Source organism: Phoenix dactylifera, chromosome 8, assembly GCF_009389715.1.
Source record: "Phoenix dactylifera cultivar Barhee BC4 chromosome 8, palm_55x_up_171113_PBpolish2nd_filt_p, whole genome shotgun sequence".
Lineage (NCBI taxonomy): Eukaryota > Viridiplantae > Streptophyta > Magnoliopsida > Arecales > Arecaceae > Phoenix > Phoenix dactylifera.
In genome coordinates this window covers 3700669-3712458 of record NC_052399.1, presented here as the reverse complement: position 1 = coordinate 3712458, position 11790 = coordinate 3700669, and the positions used below count along the sequence as shown (strand labels likewise).

Sequence of the window (11790 nt, the reverse complement as noted above, 5' to 3'; positions counted from 1 at the left end):
TGGAGCCTGCGGCCATGTTGCGACTCGTGTTTTGAGAATGTTCTAATTCTGCTGTTTGTTTCCTACGAATGCGGAAATGTATGCAGGCAGTTCTGCAAGTCCTCCAAGAGTCGTGAACGAGGTGGTAAAAAGGATGGCATCGGAACAGCTGTGCAGTCTTCGGCAAGTATTAGCACGGTGCTGCAAAAACGCTAGGCGGAAGTCCCTGTGGTGTGCTGCAAGGGGTGGACATGTCGAGCCTGTTGGCCAAGAAGTATAGCTCGGCTGTCGGAATTAGCCTTATGTTCCCGGTTGCCGTGTTCAGGATATGAGCCATCGTGCTTCTAGAGATGCTCTGTCCGCCATGTCTGCTGTGCCGACGTTGCATCCTTCGGAAATGAGTCTCGTACGATTTCTAGCTTCCAATTGATGATGGATTAATATCGGAGGCTTGCTCCTATCGGACCTCGTTCATTGCTGCTTATGCCTTCGGGCCGCTCCTGGCGCCTAAAATTTGTGCGCTGCTTTACGAACACCGCTTGTTACCCTACTCGCAAAACCTAGCCAAGTCGTTGGTCGCTTTGATTCACAGCGGTCAAACAGGGCAATGAGCGAGCATCGTGAATAATCATCCCTCCTACGGATGTTAATTGGTGGGATGGTTTTTGCGATGCTTTAAAAATTGTTTGGTTTTGATCTTGCTAAGTTTCTTGATCTGAAATTAAATCTGACATCGAATTCGAATTGTACATATCCGATAGTTAAAACCCTTAATACTCGTGTGATATCAAATTTTGAACTTCATGAGATGATCTGGACCATCTTCTATCCTATCTGATGACTTAATGTGGACCTTGTGTTTTCCCAATCTAGAACGAAGAGGGATAGTTTTTTCCCTCCCCTTTGGTTTTTCTTCTTTTTCGAGATTCATTTATATTGGAAAATTTATCATTATGTTTTCTTTGATGTAGTTGAACTTATTTATCGAAAAAGGGTTACCTTCCTTCTTCTCATAAGGCTCAAAGATGCAATTGAAGTTACCAGCAATCATGAATGAGATGCTCTACCAGATCAAGTTGGAGACCTCATTCTAAAGCTTGGGCCGTTGTTTATAATCAGCACTCGTAAACACCAAACAAAAGCCAAGGTTTTTCATTAGGTTTCGATAACACAATGACTATTTTCTGAGTGCACTTTTGGAAAACATCCACAATAGCAACTTCTACTCCCCATACAACCATAATATCCCTCGTAAGAATTCTGGACTCGATAGCATAGTGGCTCCAAAATGCCGGAAAACGACGCTAACATGGTGCAGACTTCTTCCCGCAAGCCACGTTTCAAGCATGAAATGGAAGTTCAAGTAATGCAATTGCACAAATCTTCTGAAGGAAGAAAGAAAGGAGGCTTCTCCCGCCCCTTTTTATTTCAAGGCATGATTTTCATCACAGAATAGAGGATGGTGGTTATGGCAATGCCTCGCCTCTCCCTGGGCCACTGACAAGGGCAATATATCAATCCGCCTCGCTCCTTGACCTAAAGATGTCTTATGCTAGGGCAAAAGATTCAACCTCATACAGCAGTTTGCCCATCTTCTTCAACTCACGAGCCACCCAGTCCGTCGGCGCATTGACCAAGGTTCCTACCTATTACCATCGTTGTCTCGCAGGTGCGCCTCAAAACTTCAATATTTTTTTCGGCAATTTCAACACCTTGATGAAGTAGCACGAGATTTTTTTCTTGAGTGTTGCTTTGTGACACCCCTTTGCCCCGCCCTTGGGAGACGCCCAACCCCCGCCATTGTAGGAGCCCTTCGCTGTCTCTCCACTCTAGTCTCCTATTCCACTTGAGCCCTAGATGTTCGATGGAAGGTTCACAAGATCGCACAAAACTCATAGCAATGCTCGCTAGACTGACAACAAACTATTTGGCAACAAATTTTTGGAAGATTCACTGCGAAGGGATAACCCAAGATTTTTTATTGCAAAAATCATCCGATTTTGGTTTCAAGGAGGAGTAGTGGATTTCGGGTCCGGTTTCAATTTTTTTATTAACCCCACCGAATCCACCCTGTTGACATCCTTACCGTCACCATGCGTTGGCATTGTGGGTGGGAAATAAGTAACGCAGTGAAGCATATCTTCCTAAAAGCTTTCATTTTCTCTCATTTGAGCTATTCTTGTGTTATTTCCTTGGGCCGGCTTAGTAAATATATCTTTTGTATCTTACACTACCCACAATCCAATAGGGGATGATCTTACATTTTGCCATAGAATAATAATTATATGATGTATGCCTCTTTGGAGACTATTGCTCTTTGGAGTCTACATCTATTATCAAATTCAATATTAGTTCCCGTTGTAGAAGGCTAGGGTGCAACATTTGGTATAATTTGTAGTTTGTGTATGCACCTTCATAATCACTTTGGTAATTTGTGCCGGTCGTATGTGCCTACGGAATCCAACGAGTGGGGCAAATATGAGCAACATTTGTAGTACAAAATCCTTCTCATTTCCTTTCTCTAGCATATATCTCTTGTTGATGACCATTAATCATTGAACGAGGATTTTACAGGCGCCACCATTATTTGAGCCGCCTGATTTGCTTATAACCTTCCTTTGTTACTAGAGCACTAACGAAATCTGAGTTAAAAATAGGAACTCCATTCACCATGAATATTAATAATGCAACATCTTAACAACATATTCATCCTTATAGAAGAGAGTACCGTAAGTCAATTTAGACCTTCCAAAGTATGCTTGGCTCTCACTCAACTCATTAGCTTGGGTGTCATTCCACATAAAAGACATAGCGGAATGAGTGTCTTTTTTCCGTAGTCTCTACCTCCAGAGTCCAGACTCGTTAAAGAACATTGCATGTTTGTAACTAAAATAACTAAGCAGTCGGAGCTTCTAAAAATCTTCTCGTGATAGGAAAAAGGGACGAAACGGAAACACGTGATTTGGCCAAGTTCAGTTCGACCGCTTTTTCTTTTGCGCTACCGAACCGGAGCCTAGGCTGTAACGTTGCACCACGATTTTGAATCAGAAGAGAGATTTCAAGAAATGGTAGATCTATTCACTTTATCACCGAGCCGGATCTGGTGTATCATAGGAGATTTGCCTTTTTATTGATTCCTACGAGTTGGATCAATTTTTTTTTAATGAGGTATTCAACTTCAGAGATAAATCGAAAAAGAAATTTTTATTGGTTCTACCTCCTTTTTTTTTTCGGAAGAGAATGAATCTTTTTATTGAAGAACCGAAAAAAAATACGTTGCGGTCTATAAGGGGCTTTTGGTATGGGATGATGGTCTCAGAATCAAGGGTGATGTGGGTGGAGGTGATAAGATCACCGTGTTTAGTTGTATCACGGTGTTCCTACGTGGCGGTGATCCTAAATCACCTCCGCTCCTCAAATCTTCACCCAACCCGATGATGGGATATCCATCCTTGAGGTTGGAAATTCAAGATCACCCCAAGGCAGTGATCTTGGGTTGAAAGTTAAAGACAAAAATACTCCTCAATTTAGAAAAAATTGATATATCAATATACCATCAATATATTATGTCAATGTTATATATATATATAATATTATGTTGATATTATATATTATATTAATGATATATATTATATTATAATATATTACTAATCATATTATTATTGAAGGATAATTTTAAATTATACTAGAAATATATTATTATATTTTATATTTATATAATAAAAATTTGATATATTACTCCTATTTACCTTATTTTTATAATCAAATAATTATTAGTATTAAAAAATATATTATAAGTATAAATAAAAATATTAATTCTATAATGAAAAATAACATATTTTTATAAGATTAATAATTTATAGGACTAATAAATATATTTTTATAGAATATATTAATAATTAATATATTGATAAATATATTTATATTTTATTATAATATATTTTATATGATTAATAAATATATGATATGGGCTACTAAAAGTAAAATATGTGACAAAATTATGGAGCTATTATAGGAATTAGCATATTGACTTATATTTTTGATTCATGAGAATTAAAAATATATAAAAAATTCATCTAAAATATATGAGGAGTATTTGTGGTATTATGTGGCCGGTGATTTTGGATCTTCGTATTATAGCAAACAAGTTATTTATGGATATTCAGAAATTTTTAATCACTCGGCCATGATTTACTAAATATATTGATCTTAGATCGGGATCATTGCAGCATTCGGATCATCGGGGATCCGGTTGGGGTTACCAAACGCCCCATACATCCATTTGAGGCATGGCACGTTTAGTTTATCTCTCCGAGTCATCTATCGCTCCCTCCCTGCCGCGTTCAAATCGGGTGCGATCGGTCGATTAGGATCGGCTGTAACTGGACTCCTCCGTCCGCCGGAGAGGAGGACATTCGCCATCATCGTACGGATGTGAAGCTCTTGTTTGGGTCCAGGTATCCTGGTGCTCGGCCTTCTTCACCAGTCGTTCTTGATGCTTGTTTGTTGATCTTGAAAAATTAGGGCTTTGATGCTCGGTATGTTGCGAAGTTTCTTGATCTTCTTATTCCTTCTTTTTTTTTTTTACCTATGATGATCGAACTCGTGAGTGGCTTGCAGTTACCGATCTGTTTTTCTTTCTCGATTTCTGAAATTTCGGATGAAAGAAATTTAATAGTGTATCAGGGGTAGTCTAGGGTTTGAATTATCTTGAAGTAGAACACAATCCTTAGAGACATGCTCAGTTCTGAGCCATCTTGTCACTAATCAGTCCTCAAGAATCTGTGGTATCAGAAGAACCTGATCGATTCCAAGATTCCACTAGCTAGAAATTGGGTTCTTGATAGGTTTGCTATCAGAAGAACCTGATCCATTCCAAGTTTCCAGTTTGCCCTTTTTTCTTGTTTAAATTTCTTGGGAAGAATGTAGCTAAAGCTCTGTCAAAGGTAAGAGCTTCAAAGGAAAAGATCTTCACTAATTCTAAAGCTCTGTCATCTCTAGTTGCTCAAAACTTGGCTGCGCTTGTGCTTTTGAAGTGGTAAAAGAATGTCTACTCTTTCGTTCTTTTTCTTTTTATGAAGACTGCTTTGCTTGTTTGAGTACTCATTGAATTCAACTCTTCTAGCCTGCTTGTTTCTTGTTAATCTCTACAAAAGACACAAGCCATAGAGGTTTGCAGCTGACTGTATGGTTATAATTGAACATATTTTATGCCTAAAGAATTTACACCTTTGCAAGGGATCCTGGTATGATATCTTCTGGAAGCTAGAAACTAGATTTCTTGATGGTCCCTCACCGAAAAGAACCTGATTCCATGATTCCAACTTATATGCAAGATATATGGTTTTTTTCAATGAACGAAGCTAATAATTAGTGTTGAAGTTAGGAATCGACATTCTTGACGTTTCTACGGTGAGATGAGCTTGGTTTCAAGAATCCGACTTATGGACAAGATTTTATATTTTTGCGGTTTTAACAAATGAAGCTAATAAATGAGGCAGAAGCCAAAGCACCAAAGGTGATCAAGAAAGCATCTCTGTAGTTACTAAAGTAATGCCTAGTCCTGCTTCTTTTATCTTTGCTGCATTTGTCCCTTCAAAGCAGCGACAAGTGCCAACTTTATAATATGCATGTGTATTCTTTTCTTTGTTTTTCTTTGTTGATCTATGAAGATAACTATGCACTGTTGTTGCTGGGTCTGATGCTTCTGTATAAGATTTTCTTATTAATCTATGAAGGCAACCTTAAAACTATGGAGAAGTTGTCCCTTAACGGCTGGAAGAATGCCTTCTTTTGAACTTTTTTTTCTTTCTTTCTGTTTTTTCCCCTTCATGAGGACTGCTTTGCATGTTTCTTGCTGGGTATGATTCTTTCTTTGCTATAACATTATACATGGGCGTGTCAATTTCCTCCTGCTAACATTGTTTTAATAAAGATCTTTCTTCTAAGATGATGTAGTACCTCCATTGGTAGAATGGTATTTTTATGTTGCTTGAATCTTGATCGGGAAACATCAAAGAGAAGCCTCTTTCTGGCCTAGATTATTATTTGGAACTTGTTGGTCATCTGCTGTGCCACTTTGATCTTATCAAATTATAATATTTATTAGAGTTGTCATCCAGGAATCCCAAAAGTATTCTTTTCTTTTGCAAGTTTTTCCATAGTGAAGTTGATCAAATTGAAATTCTTATAGCTGTAGCCGTTTCTTTATATGTTGCTTCTGACTTAATTGATGGTTCTATATGTAGTCTTACCTGCATTTGAACATATAAAACTGTCACCTGCACAAATTCTGTCCCTTTATCTGAAAAGCATGTTGCACTTCTTGTTTTCCGCCGTAACCCTCCACTCTGTAAAAGTACTAATCGAATATCAACTTAACATGTTCAGGTATCCATGTCATATGTATAATCTAAAATTGGTAACTGTAAAGTTAACTTTTGCTAGAGAACTGTTTGTTTTATGATACAATCATGTTTGACCCATGCTTGGTGTATGAGGATCCATAAGGCCATCTGCAAACAGCTGGCATAAGGCTGATGGTTGTGATTCTACAATACAATCATGTCTTGCTTGCTTACTTTATTCTTTTGTTGTGAGTTTAGATAAGTGGGGAAAGCCATTGAAGCTGCTTTAAAATCTATGGAACGTCCGTATCCCCTACAAGCTCACCAATTTCTTGGCATTGCCCATAGCACTCTATACCCTGTTGTGCAGTGGGTTGTTGATAGTGTCCTAGAATTATAGCCACAAAAATACATGTAAGGTACTTGCCTTGTTGCGGAAAGTGTTAGTCCAGCATTTTGACATTCAGTAAATCTGAGCAATTGGCTACTTTTTGCATGTATTTATAGCTTTTTCCAGAAAGCTGTTCAGGTCCTAAAGGAGCAGATACTAATCAGCATACATCTGAAATCGATTGGCAAAGGTGAATAATGACACATCATCAGGTTATATCATATGGTTCCTGGTTATAGCCAGCCTATTTTTTCCATGATTTATTTGATTTTAACTAGTAATTTAGTCATTTTACTTGTTAACAGTGGAAACTAAGAAGTCATCTGATACATCATCATCTATTTCACTAGACGTCTGACTCTTTAATGGAAGAGCACCTAAATGCGGACAAGTAAGCCCCTTTTTTTTATTTGGATTTTTAAGTCTTACAGCATTTGATGATCTGCAAGTTAAATGCGCTTCAATTATGTAAAATTTCTGCCATACTTCTTGTGTCCATGATAGTTAAAATCTGGTAACATTATCACTAGGCATTCTATCCAGCATCCTGTGGAAGCAGCGGTTGTTACAACCACGTCGGACTTGGCTTACAAACTGATCCCACTGTCTCTTGAACATCAAAGCGTATTGCAACAAAAGGTGCTCAATTTTTTATGCGTTGAAGATGCTTTTCTTGATTTGTTGTTGCATGTATTTATGACATTTTTGATATTAGCAGAATTGGAATTTTGTATCTTCTGTTCATGTTCATTATAGGGGCCATTGCTTGGCGCAATAGTAAAGGCTTGGGCTGACAAGTGTAATGGCAGGGGTGCAAGTTCTGGGGAAGCCACTTTGTGTAGAAAAATGACAAAGGTCTGTCCCCGATCCGCCCCTCCAATGACCTTGGATTGCCAGGAGCATAACTGGCTTAGGTGTTCATGTTCATTATAGTTAAGCATAGACAAATCTTGCTCGAAAGAAAGGCAAAGACAAATAAGTGCCTCTAATGTTTCTAATTATTCTTCTTCCCATAATCCAGTTCGTTGATAATCTCAGCTTGTGTATTTCACAGGCTTATAATGGCTCATTACACATGGTGATTCTTAGAAGTCATATACACTATACTCCCCTATGAGTGAAGTACTGCTGAAGCTCAAGGAGCTGCCGAGCAAAATTGAGTTTTGAGGCCTAATATACTTGGCAGCTTCTCATGATTGAAAATTTGGGGTGCCAGCGTAGAAGTTTGGCCTCAATAATTAAGCAACCTTCTAGTAAAACATAAATTGTCGAGGTTCACATGCACAACTTGGATCATTTGGAAAAGTTTGGTAATGTTAATATGCATCAAGGCCAAGAAGACTGTGTGGGTGAGGGGGATTTTGACTTAGCTTGCAGTCTGAACAGGAAGGGATCTATGATAAAGATTTAAATAGAAACCAAAACACTGCAATGAAGGAAAAAATGAAAATTGAGATCAAAACCAAAACGTTTTCAAGATAAAGGGAAAAATAGGACTAAAGGGCAAAATAGGACTTGTATTTTTGTAGAATCTAAAGGGCAAAATACGACATGTAGTGATGTAGACCCATTTTATATGCATGTACCAATTGATTGTTTTTCTATGTTTATCTTATGTAAAAAATGCACATACCATCTTGTAATCTACAGAGTCTTCTTTCTGCACTCTGGATTAGTGATGGGGCATTGATTTTAAAGTAAGATCAGTAGATTTTATCATTATTTTGCTCTTCTAGAAAAATGGGGACAACTTGGCTGCATGGCAATCCCTCATTTGGAGTCTTCTATTTTATCCTGCTGTGAGTAGAGTTGGAAATAGATTGTAAGATGTTTATATATATGCACAAAAATGCAAATGTGCATGAGAAATAACCTGTCGTATCTAGTTGATATGAATTACTATATTGACAGATTTTTATTTTCTTGAAATCGTCTGACTTCTTAGCTGGCTGCATGCGATAGTGGAGCTCTGTGATGTGCATTCTGTAGTTGGTTCTGTAATTCTGCTGCTTGGTTTGTGTTAGACAGATTTGCATAGAAGACTCTGATTTAGCTCTAGCAGTTGCTTGCACTTTCTCTTTATGCTCTTTACATGTTTTTTCTTATTCTCAGCCAAGCATCATAGAGTAAAAATCACTGGATGAAAGAAGACCTGCATAGGACTGCCTGTTAGGCAGAAATGCTCCATACTGTAGATCAAACAACTCCTAGCATCAGTTATATCGTGCTTCTTTTTCTGGCTACTGCAGTGCCTATTAAGACATTTGATGAGGATTTTCCCCCCTTTGTTTTTATATTGATTCTTGCTATACAGAAAACTCGTCTTCTGTACGAGATCTCAGCATGTGAGAACATTGTACAGCAGCTTGAAACAGAGCTGAACCAGAGAGAAAGTTCCATAAAATTGCTGCTTTTTCATATGCATGAACTGGTAAATAAAGAGTCTTAATTGTGATTGATTTTATAATAGAAAATTATTTTGTCATATATTGCCAAAACTAAAAAATCATCGTTCATCTTTGCTTCATCATAATACACCAAATTATCTTCGCATTCATATCATTGCTCCAGGATCAGAAAAGGACAAGTCTTCGTATTGAATTGCAACAGTTATATCATCAGATTGATGAGACAAATAGCAGCGATGCTGTTCGGGATTTGATACAATCATTGGAATCATTGAAGGTATATTAATGTCAAAAAATAAATTACTGCTGGTTATATTCCTTTGGATTATTTACTATTTTGTCTTTATTTCTTCTCTTTCCTCCGGTTGGAGGAGATACTTTTCTTGTCTCGTCGATGATTAACCCATCCTTTCCATAGATGCTAGCAACCATTATGTTTTGTCCAAAAATAATTAGTTATGTAAATTCTCTTGGTGAAGATGTGATAAAAGATTGTTGTGCCTTTGGAATTATTTAAATCTTTAATTCACAGAGCTTATAACTTGTTAACTTTGTGTAATATTTCAGATATGGAGATGACAGTGGTACCTTTTCAACAGCATGATGCTAAAATTGGCATTTTTTTGTACTATAATACAGTTTAAGAGCTGGGAAAAGGAATTTATATTTATATGGGGCTGGCACTGCTTGATCTAAGGTTAAGTAATTGTTTGTTCATGCTACAAGAGGGGAAAAAGAAACATCTGTATCAGCTGTAAATTCCAGATTAAAAACCAGATTTTCTGTATAATTCTGTAATATTTTTATATTATAATATTTTGACCTAAAAGACTCGGACTTGATCTTTAGGTTTCCCTTTTTTTCTATTTGCATCCTATGTGGTGATTTGGTTGCTCATAAGTTGTTGATGATGTGGGATATCAATTTAGTGATGGTAGGTTAGGTAATTACAGTTCAATTCTCAGATTTTTTTTTTTTTGGGGATGAAAGTAACTCAAGTGGGCTCATTTTTTCAGGGACCGGTAGACTTGGAATTTAGGGTGACCCATCCAGCCAATTTTGGGTGGGCTTGGGTGACGAGTTTGGCCCACCGGGTTGAGAGTTGGGACTAACTCATATTTGTAGGTTTGGTCAATTTTTGGCTGAGGTTTGGATTCATAAAGTTTATGTTGGTCCAGTTTGATCTGGTCCAAAATTTTTAAGTATAAAAAGATTGTGTAAAATATTTATGTTTTATAATCTAAATTATTTTACCCCTAAATTCCTAAAAAATTTACTTGGTCCGCTCTTCTTCCCTCAATCCCTTTCTACTCCTTCCTGTTTGCCCCTTCTTCTTTTTCATCTCTTTTTCTCTCTCTTCACCATGTAACGCAGCCACATGCCAGCCTACCACCACCACGCCCAAGTATGGCCTCTACTCTCTCTCTTTTTCCTTTCGTGCCCTAGTTTGATTGGGCTGGGCTGGCTATCCCAACTTTGGAGTTTAAACGCTGAATTGAGTTTGTACTAGAAAAATTAGGCGCAAGATCCAGCTGAGACAGTCCGAGGCCGGCAGTTTGACCATTCGCCCTCGAATTTGATCCAGTCTAGCTCAAAAGATGCTACAACTCTAGTGGCTGGTTGTTTTTTCCAACATAAGTTGCAACACCAGAGATATGCCAACTTAGGTTGAGTTGACTTTAGACGTGCCTCGTTTGGTGGTCTAAAATCTGATACAATTGGAATAGGTCAGATCAAGTTGGGTTTGCATGTGTAATTGGGCTTGGTTTGGCTAGCTTCTTTTGGTTAAAACCTGGTCAGGTTGGGTATGCTAGACCTAGTCAAGTTACATTTGGTTAGGTTTGGTTGTCTAGGTTGGATTAGGTTAAAGCCGGTTCGGACCGGTCCGGCCTGTAACCGGTACGCCGGAGTAGTGAAAACCGGTACGAGCCGGTTCTGTGCCGGAGATGAAGAAGACGAAGAGAATGAGAGAGAGCGCGGGGAGGAGAGGGAGGGAGGAGACCTGCGGCCGCCATCGGAGAGCCGTGGAGGGGCGGTGGAGCCCACGGGGGCGCGGCGGAGGCCGCAGCCGGATTTGCCGACTTCACTTAAAATTTTCTAATTAAAAAGCCGTGGCCTCCGCCGTGTCCCTGTGGGTTCCCCCACCCCCCTGCGAGCTTCACCGCCCCTTCGCGGCTCTCCGATAGTGGCCACAGATCTCCTCCCTCCCTCTCTTCCCCGCGCTCTCTCTCTCGTTCTGTTCTTCTCCGGCTTCGGCGGGGAAGAGCTGGCCAGTTCGTATCGGCCGATTTTGGTACGAACTGGGACCGTACCGATCCGGTAGGCGACTGGTACGCTACAACGAACCTTGGTTGAAGGTTTAGGTTGGGTTCAGGTCTTTTTAGGCATTTCTGTCAAGTTGAGGCAGGTTATATCTAGTTTGCCAACCTGAAAGTGGGTCGACTTGTGTGAACTAGAGTTTGTGTGGCTCTAGTTCATTGGGCTGGATCTGGTTAGGTTTCACCTTTTCTTTTGACCTCTATCACTTCTTAGAACTTTACTTGAGCCATAAAGTGACCAATTCAATGTGGCGAGCTGGAGGGATTTTCGGTATACAAATCACAGCTTCAGTGCCCAATTACAGTGAAACAAACACTTGGAGGTACCTACTTTTTGATGAAATGTT

At 38.9% G+C, this 11790-nt stretch overlaps 1 protein-coding gene across 16 annotated transcripts in view; it reads left to right on the top strand.

Moving 5' to 3' along the window:
* Positions 1-4202: 4202 nt before the first annotated feature.
* The window catches only part of LOC103717445 (coiled-coil domain-containing protein 93), a 28995-nt gene continuing 21407 nt past the window's right edge, over positions 4203-11790 (top strand). Inside the window, exons 1-8 of one of the 16 annotated variants that reach the window (XR_003387573.2) lie at positions 4203-4436; positions 6585-6740; positions 6834-6907; positions 7023-7108; positions 7248-7356; positions 7474-7572; positions 9032-9148; positions 9289-9402. Coding sequence is in view for 15 of the 16 variants with exons in the window: in XM_039128697.1 (XP_038984625.1) it covers positions 7083-7108; positions 7248-7356; positions 7474-7572; positions 9032-9148; positions 9289-9402 (465 nt within the window). In the remaining variant the exon portion in view is untranslated. Of the gene's footprint in view, positions 4518-6584; positions 6746-6833; positions 6930-7022; positions 7109-7247; positions 7357-7473; positions 7573-9031; positions 9149-9288; positions 9403-11790 lie in introns of those variants that run through there. The other 15 variants (XM_039128697.1, XM_039128696.1, XM_026808577.2 and 12 more) reach the window with 15 other exon arrangements.